This window comes from Haliotis rufescens, unplaced genomic scaffold (assembly GCF_023055435.1).
Source record: "Haliotis rufescens isolate VD_foot unplaced genomic scaffold, xgHalRufe1.0.p SCAF_1, whole genome shotgun sequence".
Lineage (NCBI taxonomy): Eukaryota > Metazoa > Mollusca > Gastropoda > Lepetellida > Haliotidae > Haliotis > Haliotis rufescens.
The window spans coordinates 52064708-52088276 of record NW_025963779.1 but is presented as its reverse complement, the minus strand read 5'-3'; the positions used below and the strand labels follow the sequence as shown (position 1 = coordinate 52088276).

Sequence of the window (23569 nt, the reverse complement as noted above, 5' to 3'; positions counted from 1 at the left end):
AAACCAATATTATATGAGTCTGTCATCACATTATAGTGTCAAACAAAGTTTAAAACCTCCTTGACTTTTTGTATCTTTAGAAAACTTAAAATTCAATTGCTCATATACAGTAGACTACGTTTATAACGAACACGCTTATAAGGAACTGGTCTTTTTGCCCCTGCTATTTGCTGTTTATATGTTGTATATATGCCTATAACGAACTACGATTATACCGAACAAAAATTAGTGGTCCCTTTGAGTTCGTTATAACCGTAGTTTACTGAATTATGTACAATGTGTTGAATTACAATCCTTACTGTTTCAGTTTCTCATGAAATATTGGTCTATAATTGGTAAACATTCTATGTTATTCCATTTTGCGTATCGAAGGCCCAAATTGATTATTTCATGCCAAGTAAATGTTATATTTCCCCAAAACCAAATCTAGAGGGAGGAATAACGTGTATCCGTCCATTGAGCCGGTGTTTGGATATAGGGTGAGTCACGGCGATCTCACTCACTCCACTTCAACACGGATCACTTAAAAGGCAAAACGTTATAAGTTTCAAGAACCTATTACCAACGTCGAGGGTTCACCGTCCACGGAAATAATGGAGACGAGCAGTACAACGGTGGAAGGAGATTGTAGAAGTAATGGAAACAAGTCTTCCTTCTCAATATTCTAAATTCCTCGTGGAAGGAAATGACAGACTCGGTGCCAAATTCCACAAATCAATAGGCATCTACTTTGGCTAATCTTGGTTGCGACCGAGGGACTGACATTGGTAATATAAATCGGTAACTGGACGTCTGTTTTGTGAAAGGCAACTGTAATTTCGTTAATCTGACTGGGATCGATACGCGGGTTTCCCATATGTTTAGAGCGCCCTCTTGACAGTGACTTGTCGGGCCCCTGAGAGAGAAAAACGTGCTCTGGCCAATATGGGGCCTCTATCCAGTGACCTCTCATCGAGCCCTGGGCACAATGTCGGAGAAAATTAGATGTATTCCCTTACTGTGTCATCAGATGCTGTGATTATCTAGCGGTTTCCATGTCATTAATCCGCCAGGAAGTCCCAAGTAATAGTTGCTTTTGGTTACGGCTTTTGTAATGAAGACAATAAGGATACCAATCGCACCATCGGAATCTCATATGATCTTAGTAATAATAAAAACATAAACACCAAAATGGACCAGAAATTGGAGGATGTGATGCAAAGTCTTTGAATAATAATAGCGCATACACATCCTCTTGCAAACCAATGTTTCGTGAACAGTGCCTCAACAGAACCAATTCCACTCCATCGCCAGTTTAATCAAAAACTACTGGTATTATTCTATTCGTTAGCACTTTGGTATTAACTTGACATCTATTATATTTCTCAATTAAAGGCAAGACGCACGTAGCATGCATAAATCATGCATAAAGCCTTAGTAAAAACGTGTACCAAGGCATCTTTTAGTTTTCAATGTACAATTACACGTTGTTCTGTATAAATCAGGATGTAGATATAATGTACATGGGCAACTGAGAATCTCCATCTATGGCAGGTACCAAACTAAGGAAATGTGAAATTATCTTCCAGAATTTCCTGCACCCCAACACCAATGTTTGCAACCGTGTGACGCAGACGTTCAAGATAGCAATTTATTGCTCATAGAAAAGGCATAAATCACCGGACTAGCGACATTTTAAAACAATTGAATTTATCAGAAACACTGACTGCTAAATTCAGATATTACCCACTAATCACACATGGCGGAACAAGCGGCAATTACATGGTGAATAAAGCGACCAGTGTACGTAGATTTGTCACCCCGTGCCAATCACAAATGTAACTTATGATTGGTTTATTGAAAACTGCCGTGTTATCAGTGATGAGCCGTCTATCCCTGGGCGAGGTAACCGACAGTCAGGGGGTGATACGGAAGGTCAACACGGAGAACTAGATAATCAGGTAATTATACTCCTATTTACACGTAATTGAGCAATGTGAATTGCGGCAGCTGACTTGCTGTAATTGCGTCTTGACCAGAAATGGCTAACAACAGTAAACCAATGAGCTCGGTTCGCTTAATTGGTCAAGTGGAATAAATGAGCAGTTGTGATGTCGTATAAGCCATGAATTGCTCTATTAGGAATCCAACAGTTGTCAAGGGGGTTAGAGATTTGCCAATCCCGAAGAAAAAATGTTTAGGTAGGCATTCTTTATTACAGATCAATAACCTAATTTGGTTTCAGCAGGGATATAGTATGACCATCATGAATCATATTCTAATGTGATACCAAATGGGTATCTGATGAAAGTACTGATCATGACGCCAAGGACTACCCATTTGAGATATAAACGCTGGCGTGTATCACACATAACCACCCATTACTATTAACATTTCATAAGCGTCCAAACTCGTGAAGATCCTGGTTTGGATATGTCTTGAGCAACCCTTTTTTGTTGACATTGTTTGTTGTAAGAGGCAACTAACGGGGTCGTTCATCAATTGCGTAAATCGATGGCCATGATGTCAATCACTGGATTGTTTTGTCCAGACTCGATTATTTACAGACCCCCGTCAAATAGCTGGAATATTGCTGAGTGCGGCGTTGAAAACAAACAAACAGAATCAGAGGTGTTCAAATGAGCCGTCAACCATCAACAATGAGCACAAAATGATGGAACTAAACTAAATTATTTGCCCTCATGCTGTCTAACATAGTATCGTGGTAGAAGAATAGTGGGTGAGTATAGTTTTACGCCGCTGTTAGCAATGTTCCAGCAACATCAGGAGGGAGGACACCAGAAATGGGTTTCACATATTTTACCCATAGGGGAAGCACTTCTCACTGGTTCTTATCACGAAGCAAGTTATCTGCTATCTTTTTACATAATTTGTGTAGCACTTCGCACTCTTTTGAAAGTGAAAACATTTCAACATGTATGTTCTTATCACCAGGCAGCTGCACTAAGTGATCTTTTATCTTATATGGCACATGTAGCACTTCGCACTGACTTGAAAGTGAAGTCATTTTACATTTATGTTCTTATCACAAGACAGTTATATTCTTTCCCCGTATATTACATATAAAACACTTCTCCCTGGCTTGAAAATGAAAACATTTCTACATTTATGTTCTTATGACGAGGCAATTACACTAAGTAATATCCCATGTGAACGTTTGCACTCAGCCATGTGTACGTACCTACCACGAGACACTATTATTATTTTACTCAGTTATCATTTCATATCACCTTGAAAGTGAAACCAATATATCTGTGGCACGCCTTAAAAAATAAAGGTATCAATTCAATCTGTAATGTATCAAATATAGGATGCAGTATGTGTGAAGATGTTAACACATTCAACTGCAGCATCACCAAAAGCACTGCATCTAAATTGGAACATGGAGTTACTAATGATCTATGAAATTATAATTTGCCAAAGTGCTATTTCTGTTGGAATCTTATAACAATGGCAATCGGAAGTAATCCCATGCAGCCGAACTGTGGAGACTTTCTCCAATTTCCAATTAACTTGAATTTCACGCTGTGCGTGGAACCTTCTGACAACATATAATATATATATAACAAAAAGACGACTTATCGTATTACTCGATCATCATTATAACGTCACCTGCTTAAAATAAAATATAATCGGGAGGAACACGAGGAGACTGGTGTAATTTGTTATGTGGCTGATGGATGAATGACGTGTGCCAAGGTCATAGATACGAACTTCTATGTAAAGAGTAACCAGTAAATATGCTACTGTAAAAGAAGTTTGGTTCCGTGCTGCTATCACTGTTAAGTATAGAACCTGTATTGTGAAATTTTATGCACGGGCAAAAAAAACAACTCATTGGCATGGACACATATTTTCACGGATTAAATCCAACCAACAAAGTTTACTTTGACCAAATATCAATTTTCTTGAATTCCATTAGCGTGATTACCAGTAGTTGTAGACGTCAGTGTTCCCCCAGTGTTGAGGGATGAAGTATATGCTGGCGGAGGAGGATTTGCGGGACATATCCTATGATATCCTGATTGTTACAGTGCATACTCCTACCTCATCATATTTGTACCTACCGTGTGTGAGCCGACTTACATGATTTCGGAGGAACGGGTGGATCAGTAAGCTCCGGCGATGTGAATCTCTTGCAGAATTACTCCGCATAGATGTGCAAGTACCGCCAATATTGGGTTCGGGACACCAAACATTATGAATATGACAATTGGTCTGTTAGAACCATGCACGTACAGTGTATTTGTGGATTTCTATGTAACGATAAGATTTACATTTGTTTGTATTAATTATTTTTCACCAACAGGAGCTTCGCTATGAGATGACTTACATACCGTTCAAAGCGACGAAGAAATTCAGTTATTCACTGATACCATTTCGAGTTGGGGCGTTGGGGTAGCCCAGTGGTTAAGGCGTTTGCTTATCACGTCGAAGTCCCCCGTACCGCTCGAATATTGCTAAAAGCGGCCTAAAACCATACTCATTGCAATAAGCACGTTTCTACAGTAAGGACGTGTAGTTATTGATGTACTGGGACTCGGTCGTAATGACTGTATAAATGATAAGGGACAGGCGGGTGACTGGACAGACTGTGGGCGACGCCCGAGGTCTCATATTACTTGCCAACACATCAACCCTTGTCAAGATCGACACTGAAAGCAAGGTCGGGTGCATTCAAGCAAGTTGGCCTTAACCCAACCCAACGTGCACATGTACGTAAAGTCGGAGACAGTCAAAGCCACTGATTCATATATGTCTGTATCAAACAAGTTACCTATCAAATATCGTACAATAATAATAACTCGAAGGCGGAAAGGTCCAGAGCGTCAAGATCATGTCTAGAGCATATTCCCAACTGAAGATTGACATGCGGGTTTTTTCCAAGTCGCAAAACTCATTGACAAGTATTACAAAACAAAAATATCACATATTGGGTACAGGGTAGTGTCCTTTATGTATACTAAACGTTCCGAACAGAAATGGTTCGCAAAGCAGGGTTTTCGGACGAACGGGGTGAGAACAAATGGTGTTTCACTGCAGTCGAAATTCATTAGGTTTTTTCGATGTTAATGAAAATTAGCATGGACTATTTGTGGAGCACACACACGGCGTGACGCCTGTGTACCGAGGAAAGACCTGGTGAGAGGTCTTGCTGAGGCCGGAAGACCGGCATTTCCCCTTCAGTAAGACCGGGAATCATCTCAGTCAGAACTCCTGCAGAAGAAGGTACTTGACTTGCAGTTCCCCAAGGCCTTACAAGAAAGATACGTATATTGGTGACAACAATAGGATAATGGCACATAGCTCGTTTGCGTGAAGCTCCTACAATGTAGTTCGGATTTCCTGTGTTAACACATAAATTGTGTTGTGGCATTGACACCTGATACGTACCCAAATGTCACTGTCCAACCCTACAATAACACACGTAGAATTCTAAATAGCATCGCCATTAACCTGTGAGTGACCATTATCTGCATTACTACTTAACGAAACACACACACACTACGAGTTAGTAACAAGGTGTTGCCCTCTGACATCTGACAGCCAACTTCTATACACCAGCCATGTGGCCATGCCCTTGAGTTGATAAAGGGATTAGTTATAGTGAAGGCATACTTCAATACAAAGGAGGCATACGTCTGAGGTCACGTGCATGGGTCGTTCTTCATGACAGGGTGGGGCTGTTGAGAAACGACCTCTTCAGATGGCATTTGTCGAGGTTACTTCCTGTGCAGATATCCATCCCCAAATCCACAGTGTGTCCAATTGTTGAAAGTACCCATACCACTCATCAAGCCCCGTGACCCTGGTAGGATATCTCAAATATCTAAATTGCAGTGTCTTACCTAGGTAATATACATATCGAAATTGAGGGGTGAAATAGAAGCATGTCCTTCGGAACCTACATATGCCCTTAAGATAACCATGATTATTTGTTTGTTGGTTAACGCCGCTGTCAGCAATATTCTTTATGACGGCGGTCTGTAAATAATCGAGTCTGTACAAGACAATCCAGTGATTGACATCATGAGCATCAATCTACGCAATAGAGATACGATGACATACATCAACCAACCGCCGTCATGTAACTTGAATAATGCTGAGTGGGGCATTAAGAAACAAACAAAAACTGAAAAATAAAACAAAGACAGTGTAAAATGTGTATTGTACGAACAGCTGTGCTATATATATTTTTAACAGTAAATACGAGGACAACTTCTTGTACTTTCAGTGACAAATTACAGAAAATTTGTCGGCAGCTACACGTATGTGGACACAGCGTCAGACATTTCAACAAATCCACTGACACTTAGTTCCGATGACATTTCAATAAGATAATCGGTATACAATTACGCAAAATGTTTTGTCGACACACATCCATAAAATGTTCTCGCTCATGGGAAATCGCTTGCACTTAGTGTGATGAGAAAAATCGATATAGGTATTTCATCTTTTGGTCTCGGGTGTGAAATTCGTATATGCAAATTAATATGGTGCTCCTAAACAATCGATTTGGTCAAATCGTCTTTCAGTTCCACATGTCTGGCAAACATGCAGCCCATTGTTGAAAAGTAGTGACGTTAAGATTCAATTATATGGTTGCTCTGGGTACATTTGAGGAATAAAATGAATAGCGATACTCATTTTCTTCAGGCTCATCCTTGAATAGAGTAATATAGTGATTTAATGGGTTACTTGGCACATACCGTATTTGCCATAATACCATGTCATATGTACCATAATAGCAAAGCAATTACAAGATGAAATTAAAGAACTCTCCCTTCATTAACTGCACAGCATGTTATTCATTTTTCTAATTAGAACCTTAACTTAGTAGATATTTATCAATAATATATATAATTAATTTCATTGCTGTATAAGTACTTCGTTTGTTTTCCATGTACATCCAATGAAGTCTGTTAGAATCGGGGTATTGATAATACGGACCCAGTATACAAAAATAAATCGAAACCTTAAATGAAGAAGCACTAGCATCTGTAGGTATCAACACGCAAAACATATTATCGTCTCATATACAATTCGTGGAAACGTGCTTCTCCCGAGTTGGAGGTTTCTGTCATATTAGATCGAGCAGATTTCTTTCACATTCGTATTAGCGTCAGTATGAGGCTACATTGGAGCTTTTGTCGTGAAGATTCTGCACACAAACACAAAGCAGGTGAATTGATTAGGTTCACCATGGGAGACATCCTCTGGCTACATCTCTATGATGTATATAGTGTCTGCATATTGTTACACATGTCGTGGATTGATTTTTCTTGAAGTGTACATGGATATGTGTAGTTGCACAGCGTGATGAATGAATCTTGTATGGATAGTTTTGTATCCGCTGTGCAAAGTTATGCCACTTAGCTGTCAGAATCCGCTAATGATGGTTTCGAATGTTAAACATACTTCAGTGATCTTTGGTACAAGGAATGGCTGAAAAGTTCTGAGTGAGTGTTCAACGCCGCTTTTAACAGTATTCCAGTTATATCACGGCGGGTCAGCTTAATGTGGGAGGAAAGCCCCATTTGATGCAGGTCTCAGACGTTTACCACTTCCGTGAAACCCACGAGCACGGGTATCGTGCTGACAAACCTAGAAACATAATCGGGGCGAACCGGGATTCGAACCCACAGCCATGCTTATCAGGCTGCATTTGAAACAAATACGCAACCAGGCAGCATATTTCTTCAGGTATCAACGTGAGTGGGTATTTCCGTTTGATGAAAATGGACAATTTAACTACTGTCATCAAGTACTCCGAACTGAAACAGCCTTCCGTGAGGACTTGGTGTCAGCTTTAGGGGATAATGCTCCTTTCTTTGCCACTGTTGAGAGGTGGGCAGCGGGGTTCAAGAGATGTAGCCTCGAAGATGATCCAAGATCCTGAAAAGCTTGACCTGCCACCACTAAGGAGAATGACCACGCGTCACATAGCCAATACAGTATGTACCTCACATGGGAGAGTTGAGAGTATTCTGAGAAAATAATCGGGCACGACAAGGGTTTGAGCACCTAGTTCAAACATCTCAAGGTGAGAATTTACGCCGTTTTGAATCAGAGACAGCTGAATTTGTTGGGCGATTTGTAACCATGTCGGACTCTTAGGTTCACTGCTGTCAACCTGAAACTATACAACAGTCAACGAAGTAGAAACCCCAAACGTATCCTCCAAAGAAAACGGCAAAGTATGTTCCAGCAATTGGCAAGGTGATGGCTTCGGTTTTTTTGGATTCCAAGGGAATTCTACTGGTGGATTACCTCCGAAAGGTCAGACCTTAAAAGATGATTATTATGCTAATCTGCTAAAGCAGCGGCGTGAGAATATCAAGGCTAAACGTCGTGAAAACCTCACTAAAGGTGTCTTGTTCCACCGAGACAATGAATCTATGCACACGTCTGTTATCGCAATGGCTGCAATGAATGATTGTGGTATGGCTTTGAACTCATTGAACATCCTCAGTATTCACCAGATATGGCACCTACAGATTTCCACCTTTTCCCAAACTTCCCAACAAAGTACTGTACGGCAAAGACTGTGTACAACAGAGTTGACAGAAGCGGGTGGACCTCAGAGGGGAATATGTTGCACAACCAACTCCAGTCCATCATGAAACCTTTCAGCCATCTTCTTAAGTCTATGATTCAATTCAAACTTGTTTTGTTAATTTCCATGTGTCTCATCGATAAGCCGACTGTATTTAAAAAAATATATTACTGTTTGCTTTTTCAAATATACGTCAGACCTTGAAAACACAATCACATAATGCAACACCTCGGTGTTACTTTCCATTGTAAATTTGATACCTCTAAAGAAACATTCTGAATCACTGGTATTTATTTTTTATTTTAAATGACAAATTGTTGGGCATGATAAGTACATGAAGGTCGATGTGACCTGAGAGCTTCTGTTTTCCTCCAAATCATTAAAACACGGCCCCCAAAATTGGTCCCCATCATTTCACATCTTCTTGATGAGGGAAATATTGTCATAAATCTGATGACTACAACTTAGAAGAAACGTGAACATTACAGTATTATAAGCATCTTAATCAAAATATCTAATATTATATTATGGTAAATGTTGTTTTACGTTTGTGACCTATGACAAATACCACATGACATTTGAAATGCCATTTTCCGGGAAGAAAGAAAAGCACTGAAGTGCATATTCATATAATGTGTTATCAAATGCCATGTGCATTTCATTGAGAGAATGAGTCATGTTTTGAACAACTGCGTTGTTTTTTCAGATATGAAAATTTGCCTGAAAACTCGAAATTATCCAATCACATGACGTCATACATTTTTTGCTGATATATTGAAATAGTAATATCTGAAGAGCCAACCACATCAAATGTGGGCAAGGTGGCACATCGACACACAGCGAAATAAGGGTCAGTTATTACGCTTATAGATTAAGCTATATTACTGTCAAGTACATTGTAAATGCTTCTGTACCACCATTTCAGTCGATAACATGAATACGGCGTACGAGGTCTGAGAGGACAGGTATGCTTTATGGCCAGCTACCACAAACAGATGTAAGAAAAGAACACTCTTGACATTGTTATGAAAATGCATTTGGAATTCAGCAGCTGGCATTGTTTTCTTTGCATAAACACAAAGTGTACGGCACAGAGATCTTTCTGAAATCATAATCCAAGACCGGAAGAAACACGTGGCCGAAATTCGTCACACTGACACTCGCCTTCTTCACACATCAGTAGTAGAACACGCATCTCGTAAAACAAACACTTAATTGAGCTAACAGTTCATTACCTTTTGTTAACAAAGTCTATACACTCAAACTGTTTTGAGACGGCTGCTTTGTGGTTATCTTTACATGTCTAAATGTTGTGATTTTAGAGGCTTTCGGAGAGCTCTTTAATAACACTGGAATATGAGTGATATATATAAAAAAGAAATATATGTTGAAGACAATGTTATATACGCTGGATCAATTGTACGGAGGTGGGGGCATGCATTCAACATTTCGATTTGTTTCAAACTGTATAGTTGAATCGCGATAATATATGTTTCATAATGAAATTATAGCAAATCATTATATTGTACATGAGTGTGTATGTAGGGGTTTCTCGTGTTTCCAGAGAAGGTTATAAGTGATGGTTGCTCTGAAATAGTTCTTATGTCCTCATCAACCATAAATGTTGATACTCATGTACCTTTAGTGTATTCCTGAACTATGAAATTTATCCAAACCTGAAATGATTATCTTCCAAACAGAAAGACGTTTCTAAAATGTTGCTCATTTCTTAAGTTTTTTTCTTAAAAGTGTTAATATTTAAGTGAGGGATCCTTCCATAGGTCATAGGTCATAAAAACATTCAATATTAAGGACGGATCGTAAATGTGTATTTTCTAACATATGTGGAAACATATTATAATTATTATTATGTACATAGACCATTTTGTTTGAAGTATGTGAGGTTGATCAATACGAGTGAGTGAGTGAGTGAGTGATTGAGTGAGTGAGTATGGTTTTACGCTGATTTTAGCAATATTCCAGCAATATCACGGCGGGGGACACCAGTAATGGGCTTCACACATTGCACCCATGTCGGGAATCGAACCCAGGTCTTCGGCGTGACGAGCGAACGCTTTAACCACTAGGCTACCCGACCGCCCCCTGATCAATACGAAGACGTCGTAGAGAAAATATGTTCATGAGTGGCGATCCTACCCACGTCACAACACTTGTGATCAATACTACTTCTGAACTACAACTATAACGGATTTATTGGAATAACTGGTTGAAGAGTATGTTAAGGATACTTTACCTTGCATCACACTTAAATGTCATTGACGTCGTCACTAGTGTACTCATTACGCCTACGTGTTTCTCTGTTTGTTTCAATGACGTATCCGTTACTAATTCGGAATGAAAATAATGAAGGACAGGGAAATATATAGCATGGCGGCTTACAATAAGACATGATGCGAAGACGCCCTGGACTATATCAGTGTGTCATGGGGATTTTGTGTTCGGCTAAAATAGTATGTATATAAAAGACAATTGACGTAAAACGCCGCCTTGCGTCATGTATTTTTTTTTCTACGTCAGACCATTTATTCACGCGCTGAGTGCCTTACTTGATGTACACGTATATATATACAATATACTCTCATATCAGTATGGTGTCTAGTCTCTATTGGTGGATGCATTGCTAATTCCTAGTAAAAAAATGTGATATACGTTTCAGTAGCTCTGTTACACCAGTCTATGCTATTTCACCCTAAAGCATGAATAAAGGATTATTCGGTTATTGATGACTCGGGCCTACATTAATGCCTAAATACCGAAGACCATTTCATGGTAAGGAACTGTGATTCATAATGTTGAAATACAAAAATCTAATGAATAACCTTTACATACAAATAAATAGTTTATTTACAAAGTACACAAGGCGGAAAAATGATTTCGTTATAAACTGACGTCCAAAAGAAACTTTACCAACTGAAAATATAAATTTCAAAGGATAATTTTTTTTCGATGAAGTCTATCTAAAACACATAACCTAAATACAACAATAGTGCATGCAGAAAATGTTAATCTTCTGTTACATGTTTGCGAGATAACACGCGAAAAAGTGAAAAACACGTGCACCACAGACAACTGCAAATGCACGTGCGGGTAAGGGTATAAAACGATTGCAACGGCAAGTTAGACATCCACAGTGATAAAAAACCACAAAAGAAATGCCACGACTCACAGTCGAACAACGTGAACGAGCCTTTGGTATGGTACAGATGGGAACCACCCACGCCCATTTGCACGAACCTTCGGTTGCTCCCGTGTTGCCGTTACCAACTTGATGCAACGTTACAGCCGCTGACAGGCCAAGAACAGGCAGACCCAGGGCGACCACGCCCCATGATGACCGGTACTTGCGTACCTTGCACCTCCGAAATCGCTTCCTGACAGTGACGTCATCGGCGACAAATACCTTAGGTCACATGGTTAGTCGACAGACAGTGGCCAGGAGACTCAGGGCTCATGGAATCAGGGCTTTTAGACCATACAGAGGACAGCTATTGACAGCGCAACATCGTCGTCTGCGATTCAGATGGGCCCGGACTGTACGACGTTGGCAACGACGTGACTGGCAGAGGGTTGTCTTCACTGACGAAAGTCGATTCTGTATGTTTAGGGCTGATGAAAGACAACATGTTTACCGCAAAAGGAATGAACTAACGGCGGCGTGTTGCGTGCAGGAGGTCGTACAATATGGTGGAGGGAGTGTTATGGTGTGGGGAGGGATCTGTGGGCAGGAGAGGACACCGCTGGTCATCGTTGACGAAAACTTGACAGCTCAGCGTTACATGGATAACATTCTTCGTCCAGTTGTCCTACCATTTCTCCAACAGCAGCCACGTGGTGTCATTTATCAGCATGACAACGCTAGAGCCCATACAGCCAGAATTGTCACTAACGTCAACGGCCTGCCGTGGCCTGCACGCTCACCCGACATGTCCCCCATAGAACACCTCTGGGACTTGATGGATCGTCGTGTTCGACAACGACCACACTCTCGAGCCAACCGGCAAGAATTGATCTTGGCCCTCCAAGAAGAATGGCGTCAAATCCCACGTGACCTCATCAGACGACTGACTTTTTCTGTGCGTCGAAGAGTTTTTGCGTGTATTGAGGCATTTGGTGGTCACACACGCTACTATTGACTTGTTATTGAACGTGAGCGATTGTTTATGTACTCTGCCTATTGTCCATGATTCTGAAAGCTCGAGTTTTGTACCGAAACCCAAATTTGGGGGGCTCTGACGTCATTCTCGGTCGCGGTATGATTGTCATTTTCAGTGTTGATTATGTTGATATATTGATCTTCTCAATTCACTTTACTTCATGCATGTATGTTTTGCTGTTTTTGAGCAAGAGTGATTTCAAACTCTGGTAAAGTTTCTTTTGGACGTCAGTTTATTTTCATTGATAATGAAACCAGCCTGCATATAATCATCTCTATTGACCAGGATGAACAGCGTAAAATTAAAGAAACCTGTCTGTCTGTTACATTTCCCAAGAGACCCGTCTCTGATGTGACCTTTATTATTTAACAAATCCCCGGATTCTGTGCAGATGTTTCCAAGAATGACCCATAAACAAGGTCTGGAGAGTTTAAAATTATGGTCTTACATGTATCTAATTAATCAGTATATCAACGTTGCACCCCGTATAACATATAGGCTTTGAATGTGCACGCCAGTTTCTAGACCAGATATATGTAAACATATATATGTGTATTTTTAACTATATGTTTCGAACGTAGATTACAATAAATGTAATTCCAATAAATAAAAGCCCTAAAAGGATTCCATAATCATAAGAAATATCTGCCAAAAGCAGAGTCGATACTAAGATTACGCCTCTACCATGAGCATGTGTCTATAAATCACTATCAAAAAGTGATGATACCAGGTGTTCGTGAAGAGGTTAGCGTATTCTTGCCCCACCGGCGTCCGTCACAAACACATGCAAATGCAAGCCAATTCTTCACCTGACAAAACCTCGGAACATATGGTAAAGTCAAAATAGGAAATAGCATCGGACATCATTTTTGTCACTGATACGTCAAAATTGGAAATGTCCTCCACATGTCAACCATAAAACGTTTTACTGAGGCTTTCAATGTTGTAAACATTGATCAAACAACTGGTTATATTTATCTCTCCATTCTGCCATCCAGAACTAAACAACGCGTATTCTTGGTAATAGTGCCTCAGTGTTGAATACTGAAGCGGAGATGGAGTCGAATTTCAGTGGGGAGGATGATCGAATTCAAGGATCAATGATGATCAGTTTTGATGTTAGCGTTAATGTCACATCGTCAGCCCACATTTGTCACCAAAATACATATCTTACTTCAACATTAGACCCGTGAAGATCCGGGGTAGAATAGGTCTTCAACAACCCATGCTTGCCGAAAAGGCGACTATGTTTGTCGTAAAAGGCGACTGACGGGATCGGGTGGTCAGGCTCGCTGACTTGGTTGATGCATGTCATCGATCCAAATTGCGTGGATCGATGCTCGTGATATTAATCACTGAATTGTCTGGTCCGTACTCGATTATTTACAAATTTACATTGAGAATGTGAAGCGATGAAGCAACACCACTATTATGACGTTATAATGTTCTACAGATAAGAAGTACAATCATTGTGAAGAGGCAGATATGACGTCACATAGGGCCAATGTGCTGACATTGTTGAACTTCATAAAACACTTTGTTAATAGTTGCTGGTCGGATATTTGTGTAAGCTCAGCGTATATTATCGTATATACGGGGACTGTTTTTATCGTTGTGTATCTCATAATTATAACTGGAATAGTTAGCTCTGTGTATACAATGAAATGAAAGCAACAACACCATTGCCTAAATCAAAAGGCACCTCAAACGAGTCCGTTGTACGACCATTAGTGGTGGCACCAGGTGTTCGCGAAACAATGAGCGTATCCTGCCCACCCGTGGCACGAGTCACACACACATGCATACAAAGTCAAATCAAGTGTTTACCTGCTGCAGAACCAGATATTTTTAAATAAGGACTATGATCCTGATTATATTTTTAAGAAATATACCTTGCAAGGATGTAATTTATATGGCAGACAATTTATGTTGTACATGTGTATACATTGTATATGTAATCATTATATATGTGTGCACTATCAACAGCAGTGTTTACCGTAGATGGTTTTAGCGATCCCAATGACGAAGATACAATGCACTTCTTTTCTTCAATTATTAATTACAGCAACATCAGAAGCTCAATAAAGAATAGTACTACCAGCAGAGTTTGCCTTTAATATATTTTTCATTGGCATGATCTGAAACAAATAATATTTTAATATGATCAGTTCTTCCATTTTGTTGTCTGATAGATTCTCAGACCAAACGAAATAGACAAAATTTAGACAGTTTGATCAACTACTGATGCAACCCTTCTAGCTGTAAACCTTGCATTGTATGTGTGTAATGAATAGGAATGTTTCTGTGTACTAATATAATAATAAGTTTTGTATTGCCATGGAGAGGATTTAACATAAGCAAGTTGACAAATAAATGTTCCTGTAAATTACTGGATTCCGAAAGTCCATGGTACATATATGCCATAATTACCGCTGAGAAAACTTTTGTTATGTGTGTGTATGCAAAGGTTATCAATGTTCATAGGGTACAGGATAGGGTCTTGTAGTAAAGTATACATATTGGTTAGACCCTTGTTTGGAGTAGCACATGATTGTGTTATGCACAGATAACATGTATACTATGTTTTTTTCGTGTAAACATGAAGTGTATACGTTGTCATATATGACAATATGAATACTTATTACTATAGATATATCTGTGTTCAATATATAATATCATATAACATGCATAGTGTCTAAAGCGCATATAAAAACGTAATGATTTATAAGTTGAATCGATAAATGATGAAATGACAGTATTTCAGCAGATATTTCTTATCAATATGGAAAGGGTTTTGTCGCTTATATTAAGGGTAATGATTCGGGGTATGTAACATTTGAAGATGACCGACAAGGAATCTTGCCTGATTTGTGTATTCCAATCTATCTTATCAACTTGCACAAAGAAACATTAATTATACATCAGTTGAAGCGTAAAAGATATAGGACTAGCAATATGCATCATAAAAAATAATAGGGTCAGGACACACAGACAGACAGACAGATTTATTTGTTTAAGGCCATTTGACCCATTGTACAAAATACATTTACATTATATATATCTAAGAGTTACCTGATTGATACTTTTTTGTGTGTTGAGAACACGTACATCAGAAATTTTGCAAGATTTATCATTGTATCGTTGTTGGATAGTTGACAGTGATTGACAGTCTAAACAAAAATAATTATGATTAACAGTCTTTGGGATATACATTTCCTGCCGACTTGCATAAAGAGGACAGTTGTATATAACATGAAGTTCATCCTCAATTACATGACAGTGTTACACAAGACGGCATCATCCTCAATATTAGCAACACCCCTACGTATAAGTTGAATACCAAGAGTATTCTGTCCACATCTGAATTTGTTTATTGGACTTCTATATTCACAATGCTTAATATGTGAAAAATATTTCTCACAAACGATATAAGATTATTGCAGTTTATAGAATGAGATGGTCTTGCTGCCTAGAGATGCATGCCAATCTTGAAACGAACAATCTTTAACTCTTTCGCTGAACATATGTACAAATAATTCTGCAGTGCCAACACTTTTGAATATGACCGACAATGTATCTTGTCTCATTGGTGCTGGTATTTCAATCTTTCATACTGACTTGCAAAAGAAAATATTAGTCAAAATAAGGAAATTCATGTGACGTGATTTAAGTCGACGACATGTCATATTTTGAAATGGTCCTTCCTGTCGATGCACCGTTAACCTGTTTAAGCTTCCGTACGTAACCGGATGCTGTACGTGAGCTCAAACAACATTTAAAAGAGAACAGTATTACATCAGCATCGTCAGAACTTGCTTTGAAATAAATAAAAAGCATTGACATGAACATACACTGGAGCATAAAATATATATCTTGGCATCAAAGACATTTTAACCATTTGAAAGTGGTGAGAGATTGATTTAAACTAAAGTTTATATCATCCTCTATCCCTATCAAATGCTTTGTTCAGTTGAAGATATGGGTTATTCTTCTATGCGTTGGTACAGTGCTGATAAAGTTGACAACCTAAATACAATCCATTCAGGGCAAATATTCAGCTTTTGTGTTTCTTCAGAAGAGATATTCGGACAATACGCTTCTGTTGTCTGTGACGTGGTATTTATTTATAAATCGTCATTACAGTTTGATGATGATTATGAGTGAGGGAGTTTAGGTCACCCGGCTTGGAACAGTATTTCAGTTATATCACGGCATGTCAGCTTGGTGCCTGAGGTTATTTCAGGTCCAAGAGGTTTACCACTTTGGTAGAACCCACGAGCACGGGTTCGGTGCTAACAAACCTAGACACATAACCAGGGCGAACCAAGATTCGAACCCGAGGTTATGTTTCTGGCATGCCCAAGAGTTACAATTCTGTACAGCGAATTGTGGCGCCTTAGATGACTGAGCCACCCGTACTCTCCTGACGAAACTAACTGAATGATCATGCTATTAGTTAGTATAAATACCGAAATACTGTGACAGCCTAACATTATCTGAGCTACAGAAATACAACTACAGACATGTGACCAACACTAGCTGAGCAGTCAACTTTCCGAGATATATATACCATAGGACATGTCCAACATTCGCACCTGATGACTCATCTTCGTAAATCTGTTTGTTATATTCCCTTCCTGCGATCGCTACCTTCCTTTGCATGTATATATATTGTCAGAGTATCTGTAGTTCTTCTTTGCAGAAGCTATGAGAACTCTTGAACTGACAATGGATGGTTATATTATATACTCATCGAATAAGTTCATTAATCTATTTCAGGGGTTTTTGTTAAGTGAAGACTGAGCACACAACATAAAAAGATATCCCCAGAGGTATTCATGATCCCTATCTTTCATAGAATAGTATTTCATGTACAAGAGTGCGCAGTGCAAAAAATAGCGACTGGTGAATGACTGCGTTCTTTATTTTGCGTACATGTGCATGTGTGATCTGTGATATGAGACTCAAAATGATTGCTTCTACAGCCACCAGCCAAAGGTACATGTATGTGTGTACAGTGAGGCTGTACGCCACGATTCGTTAATCCAGATATGCATGTACAACTTCATTGCGAACGGGACTGTCCTGATTAATTAGGTTTCACTGTACACACATCCACGCTTCCTTGAGAACCTCTGCACATTGCACACAATTGGGACAGAAGAACAGAATCGGCAAAACGTATCATGGTAATTCACTTGCTGACTCCTGATCAGTCTTACGAACGTCAGTGCCAATGAAAACAGCGTATACTACTGAGATTAAATATCCATGTGTGATACACTATACTGGAAGGAACAGATACTTGGACGATTTTATATACGCAGGATCAAGGGGTACAAGTGTATTCAAAGGCCCAGACTCCATACCATTGAAAAGATCAACGTTTGTACTAGGTGACACTGAAAAGGGCACCATGATGTCACATCGACAGTATGGTTTGTACGATCAATGCTCGACGCTCTGCGGAGTCCCATGTTTGTAATGTCAATGTTCAGTGTCCAGTAATGTCATTCATTACAAGGGTAAGCGGCTGGCCGCAGGTGGTCAAGGAGCTTAGGCCCATAATAATACTGCCCAATGGCCGTTAGCGTACAATTCGCACTGTGCTATAATTTCCCTCGTGTCTGTGTGTCTGCATGAACAGGCAACGTCTTTAGAACCGTGGATTTCCCTAATAAAGGAAATCCATTAATTAGATATTCCTCCAAGTGAGACTACAAGTGTTAAACAATGTTTTTCACAGCATTCTGTATTAACAGGGAGGACTCAGGGGCGAGGTAATTTGCACTAACGGATTAGGTGAAGTGAATTATATCAATATACACCTAGACTTTGGTTAATAGTCCAGGTTTGCATAGCGACGACTGCAATAATTAGATTGCAACTACTAGGTCGCAATACTTCCATAGGGTCTAATTTGAACCCTAAGTATGAACGTTCTCGATGTGCGAGATTCACGGAGATGTGATTTTTTTATCGACGTTCATCATGACACACGTGAATGCATGTCGCTACATAAGTACATCTCCCAGTGCCTTTGGTTTGGTACCTCCCAATCTGTTGACTGACACTGGGAGAGTACCCGGGTTCGCTGCCAGGAATACAGCTCTTTTGACACACTGGGTAATGCAGAAGGCTGCATTGGGGAGTCGTCACAATCTCCGAAAGGTGGTTGGTGGATTCGTCTAGGCAGTGCTTCCTAGAAGTCCCATCAGCTGCGTGTTGAGGAGACAAACAGCTCTGAGATGATGATGAGCCTAACCAGCCTGACTGTACCACGATCACCCAAACCCCCTTTGCTGCATTTATTTATTTTATTTAATTTGTGTAAGAAGAAGAAGAAGGAGAAGAAGAAATGTCCATCGTAAATTCCGACAATAGTAGATACATACATTCCTTATACACCATATTGGTTACTTGAAATGTAAGAAACTAATAAGACATAGCCTAACTTTACAGAACAATTATTGGATGAATGCCCCTTTCAAGGTCATGTTACCCATCCGGTAGGTTATGGAGGCTTTTAACCGTAAACGCTATATGTGAATGCATGTGGTATTTATTAACTTAATGACAGATTCAGGTGATGTCTTAATAAAACACGTGGTCATAACATACCTCGTCTAACGCCCAAAACGAGACACGCGCTGAGGTAGAGCATGAGGGCATCAACGTAAGACAACGGCAGGTTGAATGACAGGATAAGTAACATTAAAATATGACTGAACATCAAACCATGGCCTTAATGAGGTTTGTATGATAGATTTCTTTTTCAAATTAGCTTTGTGAGAGTAGTTAAAAGTGCTCTGGAGTCTTAACCGTAATGTATATGTTCAAGTCGATCAATAGATGGCCGAGAAAAATACAGTAATAAGAATAATATCGACCCGATGGTGAATAAGGTAAGTTTGTTAGCAACATGAATATTTCTCTTCCAAAAGGCCAAGACCACATATGCAGAACGTCTCATTAGAGAAACAAACCAACATCAGTCGAAAAAGATTATTACTACATATATTATTCAGAACACTGGGGGTAAATGTTATATTCACTTTACTGCCAAGAAACATTGCCTTCTGATCTTTCTTAAGATTTATTTTTTAAGACTAAAGAATTTCTAAATTTAGTATGCTAAATGTAGCGAGTTTGTTCTTATTGTGAAATGTTCAAGAAGATCAGAACGTATTGTTTGAATTATGTTGGAGCAATGACATCTCTTTGGATTTTCGATTCTGGGTGTAACGGAAATATTTGATAACTGGACGTGCTCCTTACAAGCTCAGTCAAACTACGTGTTTGACTACATGAGGTTATTCAATTGAGAGTGATTACTACCGATCATCTTCGTGTTTGATACACTATACGTATATCCTTGGTTCATTATTACTGTGTATCCATTTCTGAAAATGTACATATACATTATTTATGATAACTTTCAACATCAACATCAAATTTCAAAATCATTATGAGTGTGTTGTTCCGCAATTTGATAGATGATTTGTGTCGATGGCGTGGAATTGTAATCGTTTTCACTACATTGGGTATTCACGTAAAATGTTATCTTCCACAGATTCAGAACAATCTATTTTATCCAATGTCGCTATCATGTTGCAGTGACATTTTGACAAGGTATATTTTACCAGTTGTTATTAGCAATGTGCAAGATTAGTATCATATATCAATTATGCCATGGAAAGTTTCTATTCAACACATATTTCATTACACAGTTGGGTGTCGCTGATTTTGTGGCAATTATATCACCTCAATCCGCATAATGTTCTTTTGTGTAAAGAAGACATCGGCAAATAAACTATTGAATATCACATGTAAACTATACAATCGTAACTTCATTTATTTACGACAATAAAGCGTTTCTTCAACTTGCCGGACTCTCAAGCCGAAATAGCATTATGCGAGTCAGGACCAGATAACCTAGAGATTGATATTGTGAGCAACAATCCATAGCGTAGAGTTACGATGACTCGCAAATCAACAAGTCGCCCCTTCAAGCTTTTCGATGCTGGAAGGCCAACCCGTACTTCCCGTCCAAACCGTTATGATGCCATTTATCATATTACACTTTGGAAATTACATACACACTCGTTCTTCATTTGTATTTATCGAAACTCTTGTGTTTTGTCAACACTTTATTGTTTTGTAGCAACATGAATAATTTTAACATACTAATAAGGCTCATTTCATAAAACCGTTCAAAATACTTTCATCTATGTCGTGGAATTGCTAAAGTGACGTACAAAATATATCATTTCAAGTTCTACGTGGTTCAAGACGCTACAAACATATGTTGTGATATATTTAGAATCCGTATTCTTCAAGTGGCAAACAATTCCACACATATTCTGTTACATTTGGCTTATTCTGTTATCTATTGGATTACTTGTTGCTTGTGCATTTACAGGATAACCGTCATAATACACATAACATCGATCGCCTATTTCCTAAAAACTTCATTGCCATACTGTCATACTGCGCATAATCAATGCGTTATCACACGATGTTAAGTAGTTCAATTGAAATTGAATCATAGCGTATCACATTTATATATTCCACGTTCCTATTTGTCTGAGAATCGTTAACAAGTGAAAGCCAATAGTAACAGAATTCGAGTCTTTCTAGTACGAAATAAGAACTTTCAACAAAGACTTAATTAATCTAAACTTGACGCCTATTATTTTCCTAACAGGTGACACAGCTCCCAGGTGGCATGTAGCCCAGATTACATTGTTGACATGGGTTTCGAGTATTCCCCTTTAATAAACACTGGCATTGGCAGAAGATAGAACCATTCGATTATCGTCCAGCCTTTATAAGAACAAATATGCCTTTTAGACGCACACAAGTGTGTTAATATTTACAAAAGGCTAACTGTGACACCGGACGGACAGGTGTAAACAGATTAATTATAGAACACCGTTGTGAGGTGCTTTGTGTTTAAAATCATAGCAATATTCTCAATTATCCCCGATGGACGTTTGGTGAATAAATAAAAGAGTGTTTGGTTCTGGCGGATCTGTTACGGTTATCATTATATTATTATCCCAAACATAATCCGGTGTTTGAAAGTCTAAACGACTTATGTCCTGTGTATATCCAAACGCCCATTTTTTTATCACCTGCTTAGATTTTATCTCTGCAGATGTTGTTCAGATATCAATGATAGTACAGGATGGAATACAATATTCCTCTGTGTAAATGAAACAGGGCTTTATTAAAATGTCAGCTGATAAATCATAAATATATAATCGCTGTATGATGACACTGCTCACAAAACGATCGCAGTATAGCTCACTTAGTGCAGTAGAGGAAATGTGATATATAGGAAATGAACGAGTTTTTTTTCAACATTCTCCTTGTTGGAAATGTAAAACTGTATGATGTTTTGTTGACTTTTCCAGTGTGGACATAATTATCTACCTACGAAATAATTTAACATTTATAAAAATTGTCACCCCTCTCATTCCGTCACGGGTGCCATTAATATTTATTACTATTCTCCGGTTATATTCCCAATAGGAAATTGAAACAACAGGGCGGCCCGATGAAACAATTACAAAAAACGAAAGTTTAATTGAGCTTCAGACACCGGCAAACCTGATATTAAACATATTATAGCAAGTCTGGGTAACGTTTACACAACCCTTTAGCCACGGAAATGGTATCGATGGTCGTTTGAATCAACACATTAAATATACTTACCTAGCCCCAAGAAGTTGATAATCAACAGGAGACTACCAGTTATATCCAAATTGAGCAACAACCATGGGAACATTATGACTTGCTTTGTGTCCGTCAACTTGGTCGATAGAATAAACTGATTCAGGGGGACACAGTTGCACGTGCACCTATCACTACAAGCAAATTGGTGTCCCAAAGCATGATGCAAGTCCAGCGAAATAGTTCCGTGCCCTCAACACGGGGGTAACAGAAATAAAATTACATATGACTCGGGTGTTAGCTTTGTTCCCGCCCTTTTAACTCCACGAGGAACTATCGTCTGCTATTCGCACGAGCGCACGCGCGCCTCTTCTCCACCACACCGGAAACAAACATCCAATCAGCGCGTGTCAATTTCACGGAAACTCCAGAGTATTGACTGAGTTGTGAAAGGGCCTTCAAGAGTACAGCGATAGACCGACTCTTGGGAAGGCTGAGGCTTTCTATCCTCCTTAGCATGGTATTATACCATTCAGACAGTTGTTGGACAAATTGTATTTATAAATCTGAATTATATAATCATGTCATCAAAACCCGGTTTGGAGGGGATAATCTTTTACCAGATTCATGATAGATTCAGCAAAAATTACAAAGATTAATTTGCTTTTCAAGAAACATAATCAATAGTTGTAAATGGTTCTGTCTGCAGTGCTCTGGGTCTAGTGGCTTAGCTGGTAGCCGTGTTAGAAGTTCCAACAGGTTAGGTCTGGCAACTTTGTAATTGGAGGTGACCGAGGCTTCTAATAAAAGCCCGCTCGCGTTTAGGGCCTCCCGCCTCGGAGTTCAGCACATGATTTCTGGCAGCAAGGGCGACGAAGTCAAGATTAAGAGAATGAGAAATGACTTCTTGTTAGTTCTCCAGCATTGATCTGTGGAGACTTGCGCTCGTTCCTCAACCTTATATATCAGTAGTGACTTATTGACAAAATGCCATCTAATGTTGCGCGGACGCGAAATAGTATATTGCACTACGGTAGCAAGGAGGAGCAGATTTATCCTTTCTTTGGCGAACAATCGCGCCTTATGCATTTCCTCGTGCGCCTATTTCAATTTCCATCCCTGGGAACTGTCACTCGCTTCATCAAATATCTTGGGCTAA

At 39.2% G+C, this 23569-nt stretch overlaps 1 protein-coding gene across 3 annotated transcripts in view; it reads right to left on the bottom strand.

The window, feature by feature from the left end:
- LOC124131336 (lachesin-like) overlaps window positions 1–22853 on the bottom strand; it is a 59975-nt gene extending 37122 nt beyond the window's left edge. For all 3 annotated transcript variants that reach the window (XM_046494550.2, XM_046494552.2, XM_046494551.2), the window contains exon 1: window positions 22453–22853. In XM_046494550.2, coding sequence (XP_046350506.1) covers window positions 22453–22525 — 73 coding nt within the window. In that variant the 5' untranslated portion in view covers window positions 22526–22853. The remainder of the gene's footprint in view (window positions 1–22452) is intronic.
- Window positions 22854–23569: the final 716 nt, after the last annotated feature.